Source organism: Rhinopithecus bieti, unplaced genomic scaffold, assembly GCF_001698545.2.
Source record: "Rhinopithecus bieti isolate Rb0 unplaced genomic scaffold, ASM169854v2 scaffold_19459, whole genome shotgun sequence".
In the NCBI taxonomy this organism is placed as follows: domain Eukaryota; kingdom Metazoa; phylum Chordata; class Mammalia; order Primates; family Cercopithecidae; genus Rhinopithecus; species Rhinopithecus bieti.
In genome coordinates, this window is record NW_016809864.1 from 1,694,313 (window position 1) to 1,720,573 (window position 26,261).

The window sequence follows — 26,261 nt, forward strand, 5'->3', positions numbered from 1 at the left end:
GGGAGGTAGAGGAGTCTAGCTGTGTCACCCAGGCTGGGGTGCAGTGGCACAATCTCAGCTCACTGCAACCTCTGCCTCCCGGGTTCAAGTGATTCTCCTGCCTCAGCCTCCCAAGTAGTTGAGATTACAGGCCCCTGCCACCACGCCTGGCTACATTTTACATTTTTAGTAGAGATGAGGTTTCACCATGTTAGCCAGGCTGGTCTCAAACTCCTGACCTCAGGTGATTTGCCCACCTCGGCCTCCCAAAGTGTTGGGATGGCAGGTGGAGGCACTGTACTCAGCTGGTTTTTTTTTTTTTTTTTTTTTTGAGACGGAGTCTCGCTCTGTTGCCCAGGCTGGAGTGCAGTGGCCGGATCTCAGCTCACTGCAAGCTCCGCCTCCCGGGTTTACGCCATTCTCCTGCCTCAGCCTCCTGAGTAGCTGGGACTACAGGCGCCCGCCACCTTGCCCGGCTAGTTTTTTGTATTTTTTTTTTTTTAGTAGAGATGGGGTTTCACTGGGTTAGCCAGGATGGTCTTGATCTCCTGACCTTGTGATCCGCCCATCTCGGCCTCCCAAAGCGCTGGGATTACAGGCTTGAGCCACCGCGCCCGGCCTCTGGCTTCTTTTTTAATGTAAGTGTGTATAGCTACAAATTTCCCTCATAGCACTGCCTTTGCTGCATCCCGTAAGATGTGATGTTTCGTCTCAAGATACTTTCTAATTTTCCTTTTTTTTTCCTTTGATCCACTGGTTTTGTAGTATGTTGTTAGTTCCCACATATTTGTGGATATTTCAGTTTTCCTTCTATTATGATTTCAGTCATTTAAAATGTATTAAATCTTGCTTTGAAGCCTAACATACAATCTTTCCCCGAGAGCATTCCATGTGTACTTTTGAAGAATGTGTATTCTGCTGTTGGGTGAAGTTATCTGTGTGGTAGGTCCACCTGGTCTATAGTGTTATTCAAGTACTTGGTTTCCTTCTCGATCTTCTGTCTGGATGTTTTATTCATTATTGAAAGTGAGGTATTGGGCCGGGTGCAGTGTCTCAGGCCTGTAATCCAAGCACTTTAGGAGGCCAAGATGGGTGGTTCACTTGAGGTCAGGAGTTCAAGACCAGCCTGGCCAACATGATGAAACCCTGTCTCTACTAAAAATAGCCGGGGCTACTCTGAGGCACAAGAATCATTTGAACCCAGGAGGCGGAGGTTGCAGTGAGCTGTTATCATGCCACTGCACTCCAGCCTGGGCAACAGAGTGAGATTCCATCTCAAAAAAATAAAAAAAGTGAGGTGAAGTCTCCTACCATTATTGTAGAACTATCTATTTCTCCTTTCATTCTACGGTGTTTGCTTCATATATTTAGGAGCTCTGAGGTGCGTTGCATGTACATTTATAACTGGTGAATTGACTGTTATCGTTATCTCTTATAACAGCTTTTGATCTTAGCTAGATTTTTGTCTGATATTAGTATAGCTATTCCTTCTCTTTTCATCCTTTCACTTTCAACCTATGTGTAAGTCTCTTAGTCTTTTGATTGTGGAATTCATTTGTATTTTTAAAGATTATCATTCTGATGCAACTCACTAATCTGGTGACTGTGTCATGAGACCCACAGCCAAGCACTGTGGTGAGCAGTTGCTGTGGGAGGACTCCAGCACACTGCTTATGGGACTTCCCGATGGAGAAGGACTTCCTGGTGCCACACCGTTGACTGTTTTCTGCATGGCTTATGGTTTGCTTTCTCTCTCATTTCGTCCCTTTGTGTTTAATTGATTTTTTTTTATTGTGACACACTTAGAATTCCTTCTCATTTCCTTTTATGTACATTCTGTAGATATTTTGTCATTACCAAAGGGATTACATGAAGCATCCTGAAGTTATAGCAATCCATTTTAAACTAGTAAGTACGATCACATACAAATACCCTACTCTTTGACAGCTGTGCCTCCCTCCTACGTTGTTGATGTCACAAATTATATCTATTTTTAGAGACGGAGTCTCACGCTGTCACTCAGTCTGGAGTGCAGTGGCATTATCATAGCTCAGTGTAACTTCAAGTCCCTGGACTCAAGCGATCCTCCTGAGTAGCTGAGACTACAGGTGCATGCCACCATGCTTAATTTTTCTCACTTATATATTTAACAGATTTATAGTTACACATCTTTTAAATCTAATAACAGATATGAATCAAAATTACAATACAGGTCTTGATATGTGGCCTCAAATTTCCACCTAACATTTTTTTTTTTTTTTGACTTGAAGGACTCCCTTTAGCATTTCTTGCATAATGAACTCCCTCAGCTTTTGTTTATCTAAGAATGTCTTAATTTCTCTGGTTGGGCAGGAGGCAGGCAGATCACGAAGTCAGGAGTTTGAGACCAGCCTGGCCAACATGGCAAAACCTCGTCTCTACTAAAAATACAAAAATTAACCGCGCGTGGTGGCGTGTACCTGTAATCCCAGCTACCTGGGAGGCTGCACCACTGCATTCCAGCCTGAAGGACAGAGTGAGACCCTGTCTTAAAAAAGTAATAATAGGCCGGGCACGGTGGCTCAAGCCTGTAATCCCAGCACTTTGGGAGGCCGAGACGGGCGGATCACGAGGTCAGGAGATCGAGACCATCCTGGCTAACACGGTGAAACCCCGTCTCTACTAAAATACAAAACTAGCTGGGCGAGGTGGCGGGCGCCTGTAGTCCCAGCTACTTGGGAGGCTGAGGCAGGAGAATGGCGTAAACCCGGGAGGCGGAGCTTGCAGTGAGCTGAGATCTGGCCACTGCACTCCAGTCCGGGCGACAGAGCAAGACTCCGCCTCAAAAAAAAAAAAAAAAAAAAAAAAAGTAATAATAAAAGCGTCTTAATTTCTCTTTTTCTTATGAGAGTTCATAATATGCCTTTATTTTGTAACTTATAATCACCTTTTAATTTGTCCTCCAAAAGTTAATTATAATTGGTGACTGCTTTTCTTAGATACTTCTCTGGTGTCCAAGAAAGGGGAATCATTTAGCCCTTGATTTAAAAACCCCTAAGGGAGTGAGAGGACCTTAACTGCAGATACTATTCCATTGTGACGCTGCAGCTGTAAGTCTTCTCTGTTGTCCTCCCCAGATGTTTTTTGATGGCTGAAGTAGCTGACAGTTTTGTATTGACACGGTCAAAACAACGAGTGCTTCTGCTTGATTCACAGATTCTCTGAGGTTCCCGTGCAGCCATACCACCTCCTGTGTTGGCACTTCATAGTTGTCTCATTGAGTCCAAGGCTGCCTCCTGAGGGTCTAGTTGGTAGACCATGAAGTTGATTCCTGCCTTAAGCCTAGCTCTGCCAGCAGTTGTCCTGTATTATCACCAGTCACATTTTTGGTACTGGAACGGTGCTTTTTTTTTTTTTTTTTTTTTGAGACGGAGTCTCGCTCTGTCACCCACGCTGGAGTACAGTGGCGCGATCTCGGCTCACTGCAAGCTCCGCTTCCTGGGTTCACGCCATTCTCCTGCCTCAGCCTCCCGAGTAGCTGGGACTACAGGCGCCCACCACCGCGCCCGGCTAATATTTTGTATTTTAGTAGAGACGGGGTTTCACCGTGGTCTCGATCTCCTGACCTTGTGATCCGCCCACCTTGGCCTCCCAAAGTGCTGGGATTACAGGCGTGAGCCACCGCGCCCGGCCTCTTTTTATAGTATACTCATAAGTGGATGTTGAAATCACAACCTGGCTATTTGGATGTCCAACCAATGCTTTATGCTGCTGAGTCCTTGGAACTCACCACCTGTGTCAGAACTCACTGGAGCTCAGGTGTGTGGTGCTACCTTGTTTCTCTGTGACAGGTATTGCAAACATTTTTCATGCATTTATTTCCCATTGTTTGAGTTTTTGTTTTTTGAGACAAGGTCTCAATCTGTTACACAGGCAGGAGTGTGATCATTGGTCACTGCAGCCTTGACCTCCTGGGTTCAAGCCATCTCACCTCAGCCTCCCAAAGTGCTGGGAGTAAAAGTGTGAGCCACCACAGTTGGCCTACTTTTGAGCTTTGAGTTCTTTATATACTCTAAAGATGAGATGAGTCCTTGGTCTGATAGGTGGTTTGTAAACATTTTTCCCAATCTGGAGCTTATCTTTCCATCATCTTAGTAGAGTCTTTCAGACAGCAAAAATACGATCTCTCTTGCAAATACTCTGCCTCTGTAGCAGGCAGGCAGGCAGCCACAGACTACATAAATGAATGTCGGTGGATCCCTTGAGAAAGTGTCATTCGTGGTAAAGGTATCCCTAGATAGATCTGTGCTGAGGCGCTATTTCATTCTTAAATAATAGTTGAGCTGGGTATAAACACTAACCTCATGCTTATTTTCTCCTATTCCACTGTTTTCTGTTGTTGCTGGTGGGAGATGGATTATCAACATGTTCTTCATTCTTTCCACGCTCTTCAGTAGCTTTTAGGACCTTTTCTTTGTTTTTTTTCTGCAATTTTGTTCTGTTGGGTCTTGGTATGGATGGATTTATTGTATTGGGGATTGTGCCTCCTGACTGTAAAGGGTCCTTTGTCTGTTTTCATTCTGGATTTTTTTTTTTTTTCTTTTTTTTTGAGACGGAGTCTTGCTCTGTCGTTCAGGCTGGAGCACAGTGGTGCAATCTCAGCTCACTGCAACTTCCACCTCCTGGGTTCAAGCGATTCTCCTGCCTCAGCCTCCATAGTTGCTGGGATTACAGGAGCACACTACCACACCCAGTTAATTTTTGTGTTTTTAGTAGAGACGGGGGTTTCACCATGTTGGCCAGGCTGGTCTCAAACTCCTGACCTCAGGCGATCTGCCCATCTCGGCCTCCCAAAGTGCCGGGATTACAGGCATAAGCCACCGGACCTGGCATTTCTTTTAGACATGTTGGATCCTCTTATTTCATCCCTTTGTCATATTTTCCAATTCATTAATTTTCTCTTCTGCCGTTAAGGTTTTAAATGTCTGAACGGCAGCCACCAATTCTGGCACCTGAAGCTCTTGGAAGTCTACTCCTGTTGTCACTGACTTCTGTGCCCTTTTATTGAGTCACGCAGCACTGGATGAAGGAGCTCTCAGCACATGGGATCTGATGCTATCTCAAGGTAGCTAGTGATAGAACTGAATTAGAGGGACACCCTGGTAGTGGGGACAACACACATTTGGTCACAGAAGTCATCCGCTGTGTTGATGATGGTTGTGGTATGAGAGCAGAGGGAAAACAGGGCTGAGTAATTTTCCCTAAACAGTGGTGTACGTTCCAGTCCCTCATGAGGCTGGGCACGATGGCTCATGCCTGTCATTGGGTGAGGCAGGAGAATCACTTGAACCCGGGAGGTGGAAGTTGCAGTGAGCCGAGATTGCGCCACGGCACTCCAGCCTGGGTGACAGAGTGAGACTGTCCCAAAAAAGAAAAAAACCTTACCGGCAAATTTTCAAGAGGTGACTTTATGAGGCTCTCTGGACACGCAGCTTAGTAGGGGTTAGGGAATCCATTTACACTGATAGAAGGAGCACCTGAGGCTGGGTAGTTCATAAATAATAGAGATAATTGGCTCACAATTCTACAAGCTGTACAAGCATGGCTCCAGCATTTGCTGGGCTTCTGGGAGGCCTCAGGAAGCTTACAATCATGGCAGGAGGAGAGAGTACAAACACAGAGAGGAGGTGCCAGGGTCTTTTTAAACAACCTGCTCTCATGTGAACTAATAGAGCAAGAATTCACTCTTCACCACATGGAGGTCACTAGGCCATCCATGAGGCATGCACCCCCTTGAACCCCCTTGAGGGGACACACATCCAAACTGTCAGGCAGCATGTGGCAGTTGCTGGGGCTCCCTAGCTCTTTGAATGACAATTATTTGTCCTTCCTGGTGAGAGAAAGGGACTGGTTTTCCCTCTGGGCTGGAAGGCAGATACCAGACAGGGGGCAGAGTGCCAGATGGCGGGGGCAGCTTACCACACTGTGGAGGAGGGGCCAGGGGCACAAAGCCCCGGGCACACAGGTGGATGTAGGCGGCCACCAGGTTGCAGGCAGGCTGGAGCTCCCGGGTGCCACAGGCGTCCTGCACACACAGGTTAAGGAATGGTGTAGGGTCTACCTGAAATCAGGGGCACCCAGTCATGGTCCACACCCTGAGGAGTGGCAAGAAGGAAGGGCCTAGGCTAGATCAGGGAAAGTGCATTCTGCACCGCATGAGCCAGGCTTACACTCACCACCCAGAAGCAGTTCCTCAAGCTGGAGTGGGGGTCCTCGAAGAAGGCCCGGCAGGTGGGGCTCTGTTCTCGGCAGGCCTGCTCAGTCTTCTCAGTGGCTCTGCAGTCACCATCCACCTGGCAGGACAGACACAAGACTCAGGCCTCCTGCTGGACCATGTAGCTCTGAACATACATTGGCCTCAGCAGGAGACTTTCCCCAAACCCTGGGCCTACGAAGTCCTCTGCAGAGCCCTCAGGCCGCCTGCCTCTCCCCGGACTCTGCAGCGAGCAGCCCTCAAGAACCTCAGGTGCACCCGCTCACCTTCCAGGCCAGGCTGAGCTCCTCCAGGCTGTGGGCCACAGAGCCATCTGGCAACATCAGCTCATTGCCTGCTTCATTGTCATTGGTGCCTAGAAGACCAGCAGATATGCCTGTGGGGAGGAGGGAAGCTGAGGTGGCGGTAAGACCCTGTGATCCTCCCCAAGCCCCAGCCCTGCTGCCTTGGGACCTGTGTGTGAGATGAGCCTGAGGCACACAGGAGCAGTAGAATCCCACCACCTCTACACTGGACTCCTGGAGCCCAGGCCCTGGCTCAAAACCTCATCAGAGGAGGAAGAGAAAGCACAGGGGCTCAGGACAGCATGTGTACACCCCTATCCCCTCCGCATGTCCTCAGCTCGAGTGGCTGAAATCCAGGCCGTTTGTGTTCCTTGGCAGAGGGAACACAGAAGGGCAAACTCCACACTGGAGCCGCGTGTCCCAGGGATGGGGCAGAAAGCCCTGGGCCTCTGTGCGGTCATCTAGACACGGGGTCAATGGCATAAGGCTAGAGGAGTGAGGGCACACACGCTGCCATGCTAGAGACGAGGCTGGCAGAGGCTCTGCATGCACAGTTGCCACCTGTCACCCTGGAAGCTTAAAGTGGTACATCCCAGAGAGACCTCTGTAGGTGAGGCCAACCCTGCTGGGGCCCAGACCCACCATGGTGCCAGAGGCCCAGAGTCAGGCTGCAGAGGCCGGTGGGCACGTCACAGGAGACAGAGACCCCGTCCTCACTGGCCAGCTCAATCCTAGGGACATTCCTCCTTGTCGTGGTAGGATGCAGCTTGAGGTCCGGACAGCTCTCCCCCGGCACGGAGGAGTTGTATAGTCTGTAGGCCTGTGGGCCAGAGGGGACTGGGCAGGAGATCTGACCCACAGCCAGGTGCCAAGCTTGAAAGTGCCATCCCCCTCAGGCGACCTGCCATGGGCACAGGTCTCCAGGGGAGGCTGCCGTGCCTCTCCAGCTCACCTGCAGACTGGGGTAGAACACGAGGGTCATGTGGTTTAGCTCCACAGACAGGGCCGTGAGCCCCGAGCCTGTCCGACTCAGTGTCAGCGAGAATGTGTTGTGAGCCAAGTCCTGGGCCAGGAGGATGCTGCCACACTGGGCGCTGAGGTCCCATACCCGGCCGTCGAAGGTCACCACGTGCTGGGCCCCGGCTACCAGAGCATGGTCTGGGGAGAAACAGCCCAAAGGCAGGGTGAGTGGGGCCAGCTCCACTTACCCACTGCAGTGGAGCCCAGCGCCTGCCAAGCACCCTGATACCTAGAGCCTTGGGTTAGCCTGCCCTGAGGCAAAGATTCCCCTTCCCCTTCCCCTGCTGCAGCAGCCAAAGGCCCAGGGATTCCCCCACTGGCTTCATCAAGATGACATGAGCTGAAGGTCTACGGGCAATTCAGCCATAACGATGAATGGAGTTCTGAGACCCGCTACAAAAATAGTGTGCTAAGTAAAAAAGCCTGGCTTTTATGCTTGTATTTACATAAAATGTCTAGAGCAGGCATAGCCATGGACATAGAAGGCAGATGTCTGGAGCAGGCAGAGCCATGGACACAGAAGGCAGATTGGTAGCTGCAGGGTTTCAGTTTAGGCTGATGCATGCACAACTCGGAATAAACTAGAAGCCACTGAATCGTACACTTAAAATTCACACATCAGCCAGGCATGGTGGTGCTAAGCCATCCCAGCACTTTGGGGGGCTGAGACAGGAGGATCACTTGACCCCAGAAGGTCAAGGCTACAGTGAGTGGAGATCACGCCACTGCACTCCAGCCACGACAACAGAGTGAGATCTAGTCTTGAAAAAAAATTGCACAGATCATACAAGTCATCCATTTAATCCCAATGAAGCTGCTGGGGATGGGAGAAAAAACACTATGTCATTGGATGACCAACGGGTCCCCCAAAGACGAGACTACTGTCTTGTAGACCTACCCTCTTCAGGGTAGGGAAGAGATGGCCTGAGAAGGAGGTCTAACCAGCCCAGCCAGTGAGCTGTGGCTTGGGTGGGGGTGCCTATGCCCATGGCCAGGAAGCACCATCTATGGTGCAAAGGCAGGCACCTGTTGGCAAGTCCCAGCATCCTGAGGGAGGCACTACCAGCCCCGTGGTCAGCTGTCAGAACTGAGGGGCACAGAGAAGCCCACAGTCACACACGTGGAATTTGAAGACCAGGCGGTTTTCTATAACACCAATGCGCTGCTTAGAAATGACTGTGCTCATGCTTCTTGTGAGCCCTGGGCCTTGGTGTGAGTCCCACACACGTAAACCACTCCTTGCCAAGCCTGGGTACCCTGGTTCCCCCCAAGGACATGAGGGGCTGCCCCTGCATCAAGAACAGTAGATGCCCATAACCCATATGAGTGAGCCACGTTGTTACCTGCATTTCACAGTGGAGGAAACCGCGTCCCACAGAGGTTAGACTTGCCTGGCCACACAGCAAGCCTGAGCCACATGCAAGCTCCCCAGGGGTCCAGAGCCAGGGCTGGTCCCAGTACAGCCCTTGGCTGCAAGTCACCTCTGACCAGCAAGTCTGAAGTCAGTTTTCTTCCAGCTGGAACTGGAGGGCTGCCCTCTTCTCCAGCAGCGCCCACAGTGAGGGAGCTGGCCTAAGTCCTAAACTGCTCTCCTCACCCCTCTGTACGGCCAGGCCTTATATTCTGGACAAAAGCAGGATGTGGAGCCTCAGCCCTAGTCCCACAGGACCTTGGGAAGTCCAGTAAGCTCTGGACCCGGTACTGTGATGCCACCAGCCTATGGGCAGGGGACTCCCCAGGGAGGAGGGCGGCACAGCCCAGGGCATGACTCACACTCCCAGGGGCCCTCCAGCAGGCAGCGTCTGACCCAGTAGTACTCGGCCAGCATGTTGGCCCCAGACAGCTCTCGGAGCGGCCGCAGCAGCTTCTCCACCAGGTAGCTGGTCACCTGGGCCACATCCAGGGGCTCGTCCCCCACAGGCAGCAGTGGCAGTGTCACCACCACTGAGCGGTTTCTGGAGGGAACGCAGAGGACAAGTCACTGTGCCTGCCCGAACCTTGCTTCCCTTGGCTGCAGAGGTCCGCAGGAAGAGCTTTGCAGTGGAGAGCATGGGGGTGCCTCCCAGGGAGGGGCTGTGCTTGTCTTGGGAAATCCTGTCATGAGGTGGAGGAGGACAGAGGCTGGCATGACAGCACAGGTGGTGGATGATGCAGGGAACAGAAACAAGCTGCCCCATTTTTGAGGACATGTTGTCCGACGTCATGGCTGCTCTGCCCTCTGGGTCTTGGGCAGTATGGGCTTATGTGTGGGGATGCTGAGGACAGGAGCTGGAAGATCTAGGAAATTTTAAGACAGAATCTCATTCTGTCACCCAGGCTGGAGTGTAGTGGCACAATCTCGACTCACTGCAACCTCTGCCTCCCGGGTTTAAGTGATTCTCCTGCCTCAGCCTCCCAAGTAGATGGGATTACAGGCACCCACCACCATGCGTGGCTAATTTTTGTATTTTTAGTAGAGTTGGAGTTTCACCACATTGGCCAGGCTGGTCTTGAACTCCTGACTTCAAGTGATCTGCCCACCTCAGCCTCCCAAAGTGCTAGGATTACAGGTATGAGCCACTGTGCCTGGCCAACAGGTCTAGGAAATTTCTACAGTTAGGGGAGGACTGGAACTTTCTCAGGATCTAGAGTAGGGGTCAAGCCTGTGAGATTTGGATGATCAGGCAGATCTCAGCTCACGTGGGGGTGAAGTAAGAAGAGAAACATTGCATAGCCTGTTGCTGATGGGCCGGTGGAAGGGTGCAGGGGCAGGCAGCCTCATTTGCCTACTTCTAGGAAGCCCAGAGGCTCTGCAGCTGGTGGCAGGAAACAGCCTCAGCCCCCTCCCTGCCACTTGAATCCATTTTTTGGCACCCCCACCTAGCAGTGACTGGATCCCACTCACCAGGTAGGTGAGTAACCAGGCTGGTCATTGTCCAGCCAAGCCAAAGCCCCGCCCTGAGAGCTCTTCCCTTCATCAGCCTCCATTCTGACCGCAAGAGGGCAGGAGCAGTAATTTGTATTACATGGAGTCTTTTCCCCATGAGGTGGGTTTAGTCCCTATTTTATGGCTGGGGAAACAGGCACAGAGAGCTGATGCAGAAGAATCCTAATTAGAGGCAAAGCTGGATTCCAGATGCTCTACGAGGCCACCAGCATGGAAGAAGGGAGCTGCCTGCCTGCCTGGAGCCGGGTTCCTAGTGGGTCTCGTGCCTGTGAGGGGAAAGGATACTGTGTCCCCAGGTCCCTGCTCTAAACTGGGCTCCCCACATCTATCCACCACCCCGGTGTCCTCAACACGGGGGCCAAAGGGGTCTTTTAAAGTGAAAGGGTGATCGCATCCTTCCTAGGTCAGAGCAGAAGCTAGAGACCACCCAAGCCTCCCCCAGTCCTATCCATTCTCCCTTGCAGGCATTCTGCTCCAGCCTCGCCAGCTGGTTATTCAAATAGACCGGGCCAGGCCTCGTGGCTTATGCCTGTAATCCCAGCACTTTGAGAGGCCGAGTCACTTGAATCCAGGAATCTGAGACCAGCCTAGTATCATGAAACCCCGTCTCTACTAAAAATACAAAAATTAGCTGGGCATGACGGCAAATGCTTGTAATCCCAGCTACTTGGGAGGCTAAGGCAGGAGATCACTTGCACATGGGAGGCAGAGATTGCACTGAGCTGAGATCACGCCATTGCGCTCCAGCTTGGGAGACAGAGAATGAGACTCTATCTCAAAAACAGGCCAGGTGGGCGTGGTGGCTCACGCCTGTAATACCAGCACTTTGGGAAGCCGAGGTGGGCGGATCATGAGGTCAGGAGACCATCCTGGCTAACACGGTGAAACCCCGTCTCTACTAAAAATACAAAAAATTAGCCAGACGTGGTGGTGGGCGCCTGTAGTCCCAGCTACTCGGGAGGCTGAGGCAGGAGAATGGCGTGAACCTGGGAGGCGGGGCTTGCAGTGAGACGAAATCGTGCCACTGCACTCTAGCTTGGGTGATAGAGACTCTGTCTCAAAAAAATAAAGCCAGGTGCATCAGTCTCCCAGGCCTTTGTGCAGTGGTGACCCCCCCCCCCCCGGAGCACTCCTTCCATGCTGGCCCTGTGGCTCTTGCTGAAACTCTACCTTCTCAAAGCCAGCCATGGCCACACCGTTTCTTAGGATCCGCCCCCCATCTCACCGATGTTCCTTCTCTAGCATTTGCCACCTGATGTATAGCTCAGAGGTGGTAAATGATGACCAGTGGGCCCGGCCTGTGGCCGGCTTCTGCACGGCCTGCAGGTAAGAAGGGTTTTTATGTGCTTAAAAGATCAGTCCAAAACAGGCCAGGTGCGGTGGCTCATACCTGTAATCCCAACACTTGGGAGGCCAAGGCGGGTGGATCACCTCAGGTCAGGAATTTGAGACCAGCATGACCAACATGGCAAAACCCTGTCTTTACTAAAAAATACAAAAATTAGCTGGGTGTGATGGCACGTGCACCTGTAGTCCCAGTGCCTGCTACTAGGGAGGCTGAGGCAGGAGAATGACTTGAACTCAGGAAGCAGAGGTTGCAGTGAGCCAAGATTGTGCCACTGTACCCCAGCCTGGACAAGAGTGAAACTCCATCTCAAAAAAAAAAAAAAAAAAAAAAATTACAAAACAAAAAGCAAGGAAATGTGATAGAGCCAAATGGCCTGCTTAAGGTGCTACTCTCAGGCCCTCTGCAGGGAACTGTGCAAGGCCTAGTGTAGGTGACTTCCTTGTGCTTCGTGTCTGGGTAAAAGTGAGTTTCCTGAAGGCAGGGTTGGCCTCAGCCACTGTGCTCGCTGCAGCTCCTAAAATCCTGCCTGCCCTGGGCCAGTGCTCAGAAGCTATCTATGGAGTGGGGAAGAAAGCCCAGCTTCCTCATCTGTAGAAGGGGGAGGGAAGAAGCCTCTGGGGAGGGCGGTCACAGGAATCCGTGAGTGGAGAGTGTCAAAGCATTTAGCATTACACCTGGTATGCGGCAGGCACGCAGCACGCGCTACTCTCAAACCCCGAGTTACCTGGCCGAGAGGCTGTACAGGTCCAGCAGGGGTTTGCAGAGCCTCTTTAGTGCCCGTGAGAACGTGGCCTCAGCCCAGGACAGCAGCTGGTGGGCAGCCTGGAGAGGGAGGGGACAGTGAGAGCTGGCTCAGGCGTCCTCACCTGCCAGCTGTGCTCCATCCTTGCTCCCACTTACCAGCTCCAGGGTTCCTTTCACCGCCCCCAGGACCACCCTGATGGGCCTTGGACCCCCATTGCCTGGCACCCAGGCCTGCAGCCGCCGCATGGCCTCCTCTGCCCGCTCCCGCCACACCTCCTCCAGGGGCTGCAGTGTCACCTCCAGGTAGGCATCCTTCAGTGTGGCCAGGGGCCCTGCAACAGGCAGCCACCACCCACCGTGAGGCCTCAGGGCAGGTCAGAGAACCAGACAGCCCAGGCCTCGAGGGGATAGGGCCTGTTCCTGGGATGAAGATGGGGGGAGCCGGAGGAGCAGGAATAGAGCAGTGGGCACTGGAGATTGCAGGGCAGTTCTCAAAAATGGCAGGCCTGAGCCTTCTCTGCAAGGCCTGCTTATAAGGTTGTGTGGGAACTTGGATTGGGGGAGGGTTCCCAGCAATCCTAGAATTGATAGGAGGCTCCCTGCCTCTGAACTGTTTACACATGGTTTATGCTGGACCCCTGCTTGCCTCCAAGGAGTCTGACAATGTGGTCCGTGCCAAGTAGCACCTGCCAGTGTGGCAGCCCCCAGTAAAAATCCTGGGTGCTGAGTCTCCCAGGAGCTGCTCTGGTGATAGCTGGAACAGCTACATGCATCCTGTGTGAAGGCACTGGACTAGGAGAGGGCACTGGCCCTGGTTCTCCCTAGACTCCACCCCAGCCCCTGTCCCTGTGTTGACACTCCTGCATCCCCTCACTATAATAAAACACAGCCGTGAATAGCACTGTGAGGAGTCCTGGGGCACTCCTCCCACTTCACTGCCCTGGGGGCGGCCACAGGAACACTCTGGCACAGCAGGGAGGATGCGGAGGTAATATTCAACAGCCAATCAGAGGGATGTCCACCCTGGCGCTGGGCAGGGCCTTGGGGGCTCTGCTGGCCACTTGGAGCCGCAGGTGTGAGCCTTTAACAACCCCATGGCCACATTGAGCTCATCGTGGAACCAGAAAGAGGCTGTGACAGTGAGCTTCACAGAAACAAGGCTGTATCCTCAAAGCAGGCGGTAGACTGAAAAAACCTAGGCAGCAGGCGTAAGGGATATGAGCTTGGAGATCCTATAAGAATGACACAGCAGACCAAGAAAAAATGAAGGCTGTAGAGCTGTAAGAAATAAGGCAGGGGGCTAAACACAGGTGGGCTGCAGGCCCACGGGAAGCGAGGCCACCTTTCTGACACAGTGGCACAGGCCAATGTGAGCGCTTAGGGCCCCGGGCAGGGCATTAATTTCCACACGTGGTTGAGCCCTCCCCTCCCGCACTCACATTCCAGCTCATCCCGCAGCTGCTCCAGCCCCACCTGCAGCCACTCCAGGTAAAGAGGCAGGTGCTGGGTCAGTGCCTGGCTCCGGGCCCACAAAGTGGCTACCGCCCAACCACTCGCCTGCACGGCCTCCCGCCCCGCCTGGGACAGCTGCAGAAGGAGGCCTGCCACGCCGTCCAGGGTGCCTGCCGGCTGCACCTGGGCAGGGAAACCGAGGCAGAATCAGGGTGAGGTCCAGGGCAGAGAGAGCCCCAGACCCTCCCGCCTGGTGAGTGGGTGCTACAAGCCAGGCCAGAGGGGGAGCTCTCCACCCTGGGCCCCCACCCTGCCCTCCTGTGCTACCCACCAATTGTTGGAACCTTCTCACAGAGGCACCCAAGCCTAGAATCTTCTCTTGCAGCTGGGCTTGCACCTGGGAGCCAACTGCTGCGATCCTGGACTGTGAGGACAGAGGCAGAGGCTGGGGCCTTGTAGGAATGAAGTAGGCACAAGGTTCTTGGCGCCAGCAGCAGGTGGGGGCCTCACCATGGCGTCATCTGCCCTGGTTTCTGGGCACAGCTGGACCCGAAGGGCTCAGGGCTCCTGGCACGGGGGCCTCTGCCCAGGGAGAGAATGGTAACCCCTTCCCTGTGTCCCAGCCCAGGCCATCTTACCTCCACATGGCCCAGCAGGATCCCCTGACAGCCGTGCGCAGCCAGCAGGAGGCTCTCGTTGGCAGCCTGCAGGGTCAGGTGTCCCAGCGGCTGGAAGGGCTGCCTGCCATCCCGGAACAGGACCTCCACCTCAGCTGTCCGCCCATAGGCACATGCCCGCAGCACCACACTCTCCTCTCTGCCCCCTGGAGCCAGAAAGGGACCTGCTGCTGCCCCCACCATGTCTCTCGTGGCCCGCTCCACCGCCACTGCTTTCCATAGTTCCCTACTGCCGCAGGCCCAGCCTCAAGGCCCTGGGATTTGAGAACCTTGAGCTGCACCAACTAAATCAACTTCCTGAGTGACCTGAAGCCCGCTCTTCTGTCCCCTCCCTCGACATAGCAGTCAGGGATGCCATGAAGTCCTAATGGGGTTTCCTGAGTGCTTTTTTTTTTTGAGACACCAAGGCAGGAGTACAGTGACAGGATCCCAGCTCATTCCCAGCAGCTGGGATAGGAACCCATCACCCCCACCCCACCAGGTTTTTGCTTTTGTTTGAGATGGAGTCTTGCTCTGTCGCCCAGGCTGGAATGCGGTGGCACGCTCTCAATCTCGGCTCATTGTAAGCTCCGCCTCCTGGTTTCATGCCATTCTTCTGCCTCAGCCTCCCGACTAGCTGAGACTACAGGCGCCTGCCACCACGCCCGGCTAATTTTTTGTATATTCAGTAGAGACGGGATTTCACCGTGTTAGGCAGGATGGTCTTGATCTCCTGACCTCGTGATCCTCCTGTCTTCGCCTCCCAAAGTGCTGGGATTACAGGCGTGAGCCACCACGCCTGGCCGCCCCCCTTTTTTTTTTTAAGTAGAGACAGGGTCTCACTATGTTGCCCAGGCTGGTCCTGAACTCCTAAGCTCAAGCAGTTCTCCCATCTCGGCCTCCCAAAGTGCTAGGATTACAGGTATGAGCCCCTGCACCCAGCCCTGACTTCTGAGATCTTAATGCCCAGACTCCTGTCCTTTCTTGAGCCAACAGGGGCCGTGGCCCACTAGCTGAGCTGGGACCCAGCCGCCACTCACCCTCCTCATGCGTCACAGAGGCCTGGAGACAGGTTGGGGCCCGGAACACAGACAGTCTCACTTTCTCCTCTCTGTTGTCCACATTTACTTCCAGTCGGACCAGGCTTTGAGAAGCCGAGGTGGAGACACGGCCCAGTAGGCCAACCCGCTGAGCCTTGGAGCCACGAAGCTGGGAGGGGGACAGCAGAGGCCTGAGTGGAGTCTGACGCGGGCCATCTCTGGTCTCTCCCTTGCCCCCCCAGGTTCAGGAAGGGGCTGGCTAGGGAGGCTGTGGTTGGACCTGTAGGGAACCGAGGGAAGGCACAATACCCACACCCGATTCCAGGGCACCAGGTTCCCCAAGCCATATCCCTACCTAAGGCTTCCAGTGCCCCATTACAGAAAGCACTTATGAGAATACTCAGGGCCGGGCACAAGGGCTCACTCCTGTAATCCCAGCACTTTAGGAGGCTAAAGTTGGTGGATCGCTTGAGCCCAGGAGTTTCAGACCAGCCTGGGTCATATGGCAAAAACCCTGTCTCTACCAAAAACACAAAACTCAGCCAGTCTCGTAACAATTTTTAAAAATACCCATCTTGGAGCCCACCAACCCAGCAGCAGCCACTCACAGGGTGGCTTAGAGATGGCTGCTGCCCAGACACTCTGATTTAACTGGTTTAGGGGGCCCTGGGCCCTGGCATTTCTAACATTCCCAGTGCCCTGGTGTTTCTGCTACAGCCCAGGCTTTCCGAGTTTGCATGGGAACCACTGCAAAGGTCTAAGCAAGTTCAAGGAGACGTGGGTACACCTGGCATAACACCCCAGGCACTGGGCAGTTTACCTAAATCCCTGCAGGCGCCCAGCCTTGGTGGCATGGCAGGGACCAGGACAGGTGAGTCTAGAATGGGGTGGGAGAGAGGCTCAGAGGTCCCAAGAGAACACAAGCCTGGAGGAGGCCCTGCAGGGGAGGGAGCCTCAGCTACCCTGTATTCTAGTCCAGACACTGCAGCCAACAAGCTGTGCACCCTTCAGTAAGGGTGGCACCCTCTCCAGGCCTCAGCTCCAAGATCTGTTAAATGATACAGAACAATGGTTCACAAAATTTAGCAGGACTTAAGAGCGTGTGTGTGCACACGTGTCTGTCATGGGTTGAATTTTGTTCCTCAGATAGGTTGAAGTCCTAACCCTCTATGCCTGTGAACGTGGTGTTATTTGGAAATAGGTGTTTTGCAAAAGTGATCAAGTTGAGGCCATAGTGGATGAAGGCAGGCCACACACCCAATGAATGCTGTCCCTGTGAGAAGACCATGTGAAGATGCCAACCATAAGGCAGAAGGCCACCACGTGGCACAGAGGCAGAGACTGGCGTGATGCCACCACAGCCATGGGTTACACCAGAAGCTAGAGGTGCTACGGAAGGATCTTCCCTAGGACTTTGAGAGGGAGTGTGGCCCTGCTGACAACTTGCTTTTGGACTTCTGGCCTCTAGAACTGTGACACCATACCTGTCTGCTGCATTAAGCCTTCCAGTTGGTGGCCATTTAATACAGTAGCCCTAGGAATCGAATGCAGGGTGCTTACTAAACATGCAGAAGCATGTCGATCTCTGAGGAGATCCAGGTTGGTAACAGGGCTACACCCAGGACTCCTATTAGAATGAAACCGAGCACCCATGTGATCCTGCCAGCGCAGGCTGGGGCAGCGGCCACAGTCTGCAGGACCACATGGAGTTGCCTACCGACGGCCTCCCAGTCATCTGAGCACAGCCCTGCTGGCTGTCACTGAAGAGCAAGGGCCACGCCTGCCTCTGTGCAGCCTTGGCAAGTGCCTGACCTCCCTGAATCTGTCCCTCCTCTGTCCCGGGGCCACTGGGTTGGGATGAGGACCAAATAAGGCTGGGAAAGCCTTCTGACCACTCCACTTCTGACCCCAGAATGGAGCAAGTGAGAAGGGTCCAGAACAGCTGTCCCAAATAAATCAGGCACAGGGAAGCAAGAGGACTGGCCACTTGCTGAGTGTTCACTATGGGTTCACTCCCAGCGCTCCAGTTCCATCAGGCACAGGGCTTACACAGACGGGGTCAGCCAGGGGCCTGGCTGGAAATGGGGAAGTGACAGTCCTGAAGAACAAGAACCTTGGAAGGAGAAGCTCCTTTGAAATGGCCATGGCTACTGAACTCTCAACCCAGAAATGCCATCCTCATCGAGCTCAGATGCCAGGAAGGGAGGGAACTCCCGTCTCACAAGCACCTGCTATGTGCAGATGTTGTACAAATGTCTGTTTTCCTCTTAACAATTCTGCAAGGGAGATGGTATTTGTTCCCATTTGACAGAGGGGAAGACTGAGGCTCAGCAAAGTCAAGTCATGAGGTCAAGTTCACCCAGCCAGGGAGACGGGGTGGATGGAAATGCCGACAGGGCACCTGCGATGTCACGTGCCTTGGCTATGCAGGCAGCAGGAACCGGTATCCAGACTCCCAAAAACCATCCTGTGAAATATCTGATTTCACCCTCCTACAGATGAGGAAACAGATGCTCAGAGAGGTTCCTTCCTGGGATCAGGATCACCTGGCCAGGTCGGGGCAGAGTAGGCACTGGAGACCAACTCTGCCCCTTCCTACTTCCCAAAGCTACTGGGAGGCAGGCAGGGGAGAAGACGGTGCCAATAATGGCTAATAGCAAATACTTATGTTGTGGCTGTTTTCTCTCGGGCACTGCTGTAAGCGATCTATGCCTATGAATATATTTAATCCTTGCAATATTAACCCCATGGGAGATAGGGCCAGTGCAATTATTATACCCATTTTACAGGAGAGGAAACTCAGGTACCAGGAGGCAACTAGGCTGGGATTCAAACTTAGGCAGCCCAGCCTCTGCCTCTTTGTTATAGGAAGGGCCGGGTGTCAGGACTGTGGAGAAGCTGCTTTGTCTCGGTGCCAGGACCAGGCCTGAGGTTCAGCAGGGGTTCCCCCTACCCAGAGTGAAGCTGTGGCCCCATCCAGAATGAGGGTCTGCAGTTCCTTACATTGCCACTAGATGGCGGGGCCACCCAGGCAGTTGGGGGCCTGCTGGCCAGGAAGGAACGGGAGGGAAGTCGGGGCATCTTCCCCAGGGACTGTCAGCCCTATCCCGGCCACTGACCTTCAGCGCCCCGGAGAAGTCAGTTGAATGAGGCCTGCTGTGGTTTCGGAGGGTCAGGCTGAGGTGCAGGCCGTGGTCTGGGTCTGGTGCGAGGCCCAGGTGGCAGCGGGAACGCAGCAGGAGTCCACCCTGGCCCAGGACGTGCTCCCCGGTGACCAAGAGGGCCTGGGACGAGAGAGTCTAGGTGTCAGGCAGGCACAGGGGGCAGCAGCTTCCTCTCCCATAATCCCCTGCACCAGGAATGCAGCAGCAGCTGCCACCTCCCAGCCTCCATACCTGCCCCAGCTCACAGCTGACCTCTAAGAAACGCAGATCAGACGTTGTCCCCTGCACTGAGAACAGAAGCTGGGCTCTGGCATGGCCTGTGGCCTGCTTTATTGTCCCAACCTCACTTCCCTTGCTCCTCTGTAAGGGCTTCCCCATGTTCCTCAAGGCAGAGTCCTGCCTCAGGCCCCTTCCCTCTGCAGGGCCCATACTCACCAGCAAGGCCCCTTTTGCAACAGCCTGCCCCCCTCCCCGCTTCATTCCTGCACAGTGTTTAGCACACCCTGACCATAGACCATGCATCTCTAGTTTGTCGTATCTTCCTGGCCCCACTGGAATGTGCCACCCAGGAGGCTGGCACGTGGCCTGTCTCCTTCACTATCCAGTCCCTGCACCTAGAGCACAGCCTGGCATACGTGAAACACACAAATGCTTTCTGAATGAACAGAAGAAAAGATAAGGGGTGGGAAACTACGGTTTGGGGCTGAATCTGGCTCACTGCCCACTCTTGTAAATACTTTGAGACAGAGTTGTGCTGTGTCGCCAGGCTGGAGTACAATGGCACAATCTCAGCTCACTGCAACCTCTACCTCCCAGGTTCAAGCAATCCTCCTGCCTCAGCCTCCTGAGTAGCTGGGACTACAGGCACGTGCCACCACACCCGGCTCGTTTTTTCTATTTTTAACAGACACGGGGTTTCACCGTGTTAGCCAGGATGGTCTCCATCTCCTGACCTCATGATCCAGCCACCTCAGCCTCCCAAAGTGGTGGGATTACAGGCATGAGCCATTGTGCCCAGACTGCAAATACTTTTACTGGGATACAGCCATATGGATTCATTTACATATCGTCTATAGCTGCTCTCACAGGACAGTGGTAGAGCTGGTAGTTGCAACAGAGACTGGATGGTTTATAAAGCCTAAAATATTTACTATCTGTCTCTTTACAGAACAGTATGGATCCTTGGGATAGAGGGAAAAATGGATGGACGGATAGCTGGAAAGGCAGATGAATGGATGCGAGCGACGGAGGGTGGGAGGATGAATGAATGGAGAGAGTGAGTACATGGGAGGGCAGAGATAGGGGGATGGATGGAAGATAGGAAGGAGGATGGAAGGATGTGTGAAGGAATGGATGGATGGTTGGTGGATGGAAGAACCAGTCAACCCACTACCAGGAGGGGCAAGGGGTTGAGGAGAAGGGATCCCAATGACCTCTCCTCTGGGGCAATCATGACTACAGCAGCTCTAACTTATGTGCCCGGCACCAAGGCTGAGCACTCCTGCATCACGTCTCTCTTAACTCTCACCATCACTCTACATCCTGGAACCTTGGCTCCTTCCATTCCTCAGATGAAACACCGGAGGCTCGAAACACCGGAGGCTTAGAGAGGAGATGCGCCCTGCCCAGTCACCCAGCCGGCAAGTGGCAGAGCCACCATGCTGGCGTCTGGCTGCCTCACTCACACCCCTGCATTCTGCATGCACCACCCTCCCTGCTGCCCCCTCACCACGGGTCCCTGGTCCTCCAGCTGTCCCTTTCTGCAGGGCAGACTTACCCTGGGCAGGTCACAGAGCCCCAGGTGGAAGGAGTGCCGCAGCCAGCGTGCATAGTCAGTCTCTACTTCTCCCCGGAAGCTCTGCCGGGTACAAGAGGCCCCGAGGACGTGCCCCAGGGTGGCCTCCACGATGATTCTGCCTGGCTGAGATGGCCGATGCCTCTGAAATGACAGGGCCCATAGGTCAGCGGCTCATCACCTAAGAGAATGCCCATGGCCAGCTGCAGGTGGAAACCCTCACCTAAGAGCATGTGGCAGCAATCCACCATTAGAGCCCTCATCAGCCACAGCACCCCCTTACACTCTGGGGCAGGATTTTTTTTTTTTTTTTTTTGAAACAGAGTTTCGCTGTGCTGCCCAGGCTGGAGTGCAGTGGCGCTATCTCGGCTCACTGCAACCGCTACCTCCCACGTTCAAGCGATTCTCCCACCTCAGCCTCCCAAATAGCTAGGATTACAGGTACATGCCACTGTACCTGGCTAATTTTAAATTTTTTTAGTAGAGATGGGGTTTTGCCATGTTGGCCAGGCTGGTCTCAAACTCCTGACTTCAGCTGATCCCCCCACCTCAGCCTCCCAAAGTGCTGGGATTACACGTGTGATTCACCATGCCCCGCCTGTGGCAGGATTTCTGCTGTGGGCACTTAGGGGGCCATGCTTAAGAGCCCCAGGAACCCAGGTGGGAGGCCCAGAGGAGGAAGGGGGCATCCAGGGCCAGCTCTCCCCATTTCTCCATGGCCTGGTTCCTGCCCCAGGCTTTGCAGAACAGTGCTCGCCCCATGAGGAGCCCCATCAGGTTGTGATGCTGGAGGACACCAGACCTGATGCCTCGGGGAAGCTGAGCTCCTGATCTCCCTCCGCCCCATCCTTAGAAGCCCATTAGCATCCCACCTCCTTCCCTATCTCTTCCCTGCATCTCGTGCTGGGCTCCTAGCTTTTCTTCCAGGGCTTCCAGAGCCCTCACCACATCCTAGTTAGGAAGGAAACCATTTCACAGATAGAAAACTAAGGCTCACAGCAGAGAAGTGAGTTGCCCAGGATCCCACAAGCACTGGAATCCAGGACCACATGGTCCCAGAGCTGGACACTCCTGCTGCAGCTGGAGCCACCTGGGGTTCCCTGCCCGGATGGACGCTGCTGCCCAGACCTCACCTCATATGTCAAGTTCTGCCGTATGCGGTGTTGGCCCCAGGACAGGTTGAGCTGTTCAACGAACACAGCTGGGGTCTGCATTAAGGCCCCGCAGGCCTGGAGGGTGTCCAGGCCCCAAGCTTTCTGGAGCTGATAGGGAACAGAAGAGGGTACATGACCTGGGGGGCCAGCCGAGAAGCCTGGAGTGACGGGGAGCCCCACACTCGGTGCAGCAGTCAGGCCCCGCATACCTGCCCTGGGGAGGCAGCCAGGCAGCCGTCCCAGGCCGTGCTGTATGCTGAGGACCCATCAGCCCAGGTGAGCTGCAAGGTCACAGGTTGTCCTCTGTTCCAGGTGAGCTGCACCTGCATTGGGAAGGGAGAGCAGTGGTGGGGAAAGGGGCACAGGTGGAGGAGAGGAGAGACTAACGCCACCCCCACACCACATCTCTGTTGGGAAATGAGAGGCTACGGAGGATGGAGAAGCTGGCCCCCCTCCCCCAGATATCCCTAGAGGAACTAGGACGGAGGATGGAGAGACTGCCCTGCCCGGCCCCCATCTCTGGAAGAGCCCAGAACCATTCCCAGGCTGGAGATTGAAAGCATTTGGGTGAAAAAAAAGTCTCATCCTCAACATCCAGACTCAGCATTTCCAAAGATAGAAAACGATCACTCTCCTCAATGGGACCTCCAGGGCCAGTGTGATCTGTCTCTGCCCACCTGACCTCATCTCCCTGTCACCCATCCCCCCCAGTCACTCTACTCCCATCTTATTCCCCTTCCGGCCCTCCCCAAAGCACCTGGCTTGTTCCCACCACAGGGCCTTTGCATGGGCTTTTCCTGCCACCTGCAGTGCTGCTGCTCCAGCTTCTCTCAAGCCCAGCTCCTTCCCATCCCGAGGCCGCCTCCCCAGTGAGGCCCTCACTGACCACCCGCCTACAGTAGCTCCCCCACCCACCTGCCCAGTCACTCTCAATCTCACATCTTTTTTTTTTTTCTGAGACCGAGTCTCACTCTGTCCCCCAGGCTGGAGTGCAGTGGCATGATCTTGGCTCCCTGCAACGTCCACCTCCTGGGCTCAAGTGATTCTCCCATCTCAGCCTCCCAAGTAGCTGGGATTGCAGGCACACACCACCACACCCAGCTAATTTTTGTATTTTTAGTAGAGACAGGATTTTACCATGTTGGCCAGGCTGGTCTCGAATTCCTGGCCTCAAGTGATCCACCCACCTCGGCCTCCCACATTGCTGGGATTATAGGTGTGAGCCACCGTGCCGGGCTCCTCTTTACTACTTTATGGTGCTTATCACACCTTCTGATTTTTTAATTCATTCCTTGGCTTGAATTCTGGAGAGCATCTTTTGCCTGCACGCAGCTGGCCTATTGGCCTCCCTTTCACAGATGGAAAAACCTGAGTCTCAGGCGATGGGAGACATCCAAGGCCACCCAGCCAGACGGAGAGCCCAGCTGCCTCCATCTCCGAAGCTACCACTAAACAAGCAACTGCAAATGATGAATCGGAGAGGCCTGTGTTTCCCACATTAAAATGTGAGCTATCCTCAAACACTGCCTGGTATACAGTAGGCGCTTAATGAAGTATTGATAAACGGACGATTGAATGATCCCAGAGATCCCCAGGCTTCAGGAAGCTGTGATTCTGGAGAAGTCCTTGTCACTGATGAACACACTCTCCTCCTACCCGAGGTGCCCAGCCCCACAGGCTCAGCCACGTGGCTCCCACCTCTAGTCCTGGCCAAGGGCGCCTGGGACATCCTCACTCACCTGCCGGCTCTGCCTGCCACCCCTGCTCTCAGCAAGGCCACTGGCCTCGGCTTGCCGCCAAGAGAGGTTGAATGGGTGAGCCAGGGCCAGGCGGGCGGCCAGCTCACTCTTCCCCAGCCACAGGGAGGAGGAGACCAGCACCTAGGCAGGGAGACAGACTCAGCCAGTGGCCTTGCCCAGACAGGCCGCACCTCTTTCCCACCCGCACAGAACACCTTCTCCATCAAGGTCAAGGCTGCAAGGGCAGGTGGCTTTGATCACAAAGCATCCCTGTGCAAGGCCCTTGGAGAGCTCAGCCCATTCCACAGAGGAGGAAATCGAGGCTTGGAGAGGAGCAGATGGAGTGAACACAGGACAGAGATGGGACTGGAGGTCACGCTCCTCCTCCAGTGTCTTCCCCTGGCTCTGTGGCCGTGGGCAGGTCGCTGCACCTCTAAGTCCTTCAGTTTCGTCATCTGAACACGGGGCTATTAATAGCACTGAGCAGATGGGAGGCTGATGTGTGGGTTCACGCACAGAACCTATCACGGGATAAGCATTCAGGGCCTGTTAGCCACTGTCATTGCCGTGGCTGTCAAGGTGTTGTGGGAACCCAGGTCTCCTGCTGCCCTCCCAGTGCCTTTCCCACAGTCCCTTGGGGACCTGGTACAGCCTCGTTGGTCCCAAATAAGGCTCCTCGGGCAGAGGAGGGCCCCCAGGACCCCACTCAGCCTTCAGGGTGGAGTTCACCTCTGTCCCAGGGTCACCTTCCAGCCCTGACACCTACCTGGTCCCTGCCATCCCAGCCGACAACCAGGCCATCCCGGTGGCTGCCTCCCGAATGCTCTGACGACAGGCGGAGGCTGCAGTGTCGTGGCAGGGGGAGGGGCAGCGGGTGGGTGAGCTCCACTGGGTGGGTGAGGACATACACAAAGGGTAGGGCATGTAAGCTGAGGTCAGCAGCTCCAGGCCCAAGGGGGTGCAGGGGACTCAGCTGACACCAATACCAGCTCACGCAACTGGCCACTCGGGGGCCACACACCCCGATAATTTTCACAAAACTCAGAAGCTACACGCTCACTTTGTCAGCATTACCACTGGACACCCTGCACTGTCCCTGTGGAAGCCCCGTTACAATGAGACTCTGAGGCTCCTCCAAGAGGTGGCGTCTGTCTCCCAGGCCTTGGACCCAGGCTGGCCTTGGGATGTGCTAACAGAATTCAGTGAAGTTGACCAAGTGCCAGTTCTAAGCCCAGGCCTTAAGAGGCCTCAGCCCGCTTCCTCCCTTGAACCCATTCAGCCACATGAGAACAAACCCTGCTGGCCCGTGGGCTGGTGCCACCTGCGGTTGGGGAGAGCCTGGTTTCCACTCAGGATGTCCTAGTGCAGCTGCCAGCCAGCCAGCCCCTAAGCAGGCAGGAGAGCCCAGCCAAGGCCAGCAGAGTCCCCCGCTCACCCTACAGCTGACCTTCAACATGAGGAAGACCAGAAAAGCTGTCCAGGTGACCCACAGCCTCGTGAGGAAGGAGCCACGCTTGCTTTTTGCTGCTGAGTTTCAGAACACATTGTCACCATCCTCAATCAGGAGCTGACGGGGCCAGCCGCAACCCCAACAACCTGCATCCCTCCCGGGGGCCTCACATGCACAGGTGACCTGCGCCCCCTCGGAAGCCCCACACCCCCATGCCTCTGTCTGCTGTCCTGTGCCCTCTTCTAGCTTGGGGTGTGACAGGTGGCACCCCATAGCTGAGTCCTTACAACAGACGGCCTCCATCGTCCTTTGTCCCCCAGGTGAGTCAAGCTGCCCTGACCTCCTGCATCACTTGAACCCATCCCTGAGGCCCCTGCGCAGCCCTGCTTTCCCGGATCCCACAGCAGGAGGCTGCCCGAGGCCCCTTTGCACTTTGGTGACCTCTGAGCTCTGTACAAAGGGCACCCACCTGTTCAGATGGGCTGCAGGCTTGCCAGGAGGCTGTGCCCCAGAGACTACTGGTACTGGCTGGGTTCTGCAGGGCACCCCAGTCATTGTTTTGGGGAGGCCGATCACATGCAGGGCTAGAACCCTTTATTCGCTGCCACCGCGTCGTGACTCGCACAACCTGCACCTGCGGTGACACTACAGTGGCGTGGGGCTGCTACACTGTGAGCCTCACTAAGGGTGGCACAAATAAACACACACGGGCACACATACACGCGCATGTGTGCACACACACACGTGCACACGCACACATACACACATAAGCACACATACACGCATGCACTCTGCCTTGGCATGTTGGGGACCTGCTCACTTCCTCTGCCTTCCAGGGCACACATGTGGCAAACATGACGCTGGGAGGATTCCATCAGGCCACCTTGCAAGCCATGCCTCCAGGCTCGGGTCTGTACTCTCTCCATACCTGGCAGTTCATGGGTCGGACTCTGATCTGTGCTCCGGGGGTTCCTCGCTCAGAAACTGAGTCTTGTGGCTGCACAGGCCATGAGTTACAGCCCCTTCCAGGGATGCCTGTTTCTGGAGGACCCTGGGGCTCATGGCTGCCGTCGTTGGCGCTGCATTGGCACTCACCTCCCCTGGCACCAGAACTGCCCAGGAATGCCACCCCTTCCACGCCCTGGCCCCTTCTCCCTGCCTGGACGCACTCAGGATGAGCCCCAGCTCCTCTCTGTGAGCTGAGACCCTGCATGACCTGGGTTCCCCAGCCCTCCTGCCTCACCTCATCCTTTCTCC

At 54.6% G+C, this 26,261-nt stretch overlaps 2 protein-coding genes across 2 annotated transcripts in view; both read right to left on the bottom strand.

The window, feature by feature from the left end:
• The window catches only part of LOC108541205 (apolipophorins-like), a 25,402-nt gene extending 10,883 nt beyond the window's left edge, over positions 1-14,519 (bottom strand). Inside the window, exons 1-10 of the mRNA XM_017890661.1 lie at positions 14,481-14,519; positions 13,994-14,189; positions 12,711-12,886; positions 12,535-12,632; positions 9,310-9,491; positions 7,469-7,674; positions 7,159-7,336; positions 6,499-6,608; positions 6,195-6,311; positions 5,938-6,079 (exon numbers count right to left, since the gene is read on the bottom strand). Coding sequence (XP_017746150.1) covers positions 5,938-6,079; positions 6,195-6,311; positions 6,499-6,608; positions 7,159-7,336; positions 7,469-7,674; positions 9,310-9,491; positions 12,535-12,632; positions 12,711-12,886; positions 13,994-14,189; positions 14,481-14,519 — 1,444 coding nt within the window. The remainder of the gene's footprint in view (positions 1-5,937; positions 6,080-6,194; positions 6,312-6,498; positions 6,609-7,158; positions 7,337-7,468; positions 7,675-9,309; positions 9,492-12,534; positions 12,633-12,710; positions 12,887-13,993; positions 14,190-14,480) is intronic.
• Positions 14,145-26,261, bottom strand: part of LOC108541206 (uncharacterized) — a 19,782-nt gene continuing 7,665 nt past the window's right edge. Inside the window, exons 4-11 of the mRNA XM_017890662.1 lie at positions 24,321-24,442; positions 22,025-22,138; positions 21,795-21,923; positions 20,644-20,805; positions 18,822-18,986; positions 14,645-14,829; positions 14,338-14,430; positions 14,145-14,189 (exon numbers count right to left, since the gene is read on the bottom strand). Coding sequence (XP_017746151.1) covers positions 14,719-14,829; positions 18,822-18,986; positions 20,644-20,805; positions 21,795-21,923; positions 22,025-22,138; positions 24,321-24,442 — 803 coding nt within the window. The 3' untranslated portion in view covers positions 14,145-14,189; positions 14,338-14,430; positions 14,645-14,718. The remainder of the gene's footprint in view (positions 14,190-14,337; positions 14,431-14,644; positions 14,830-18,821; positions 18,987-20,643; positions 20,806-21,794; positions 21,924-22,024; positions 22,139-24,320; positions 24,443-26,261) is intronic.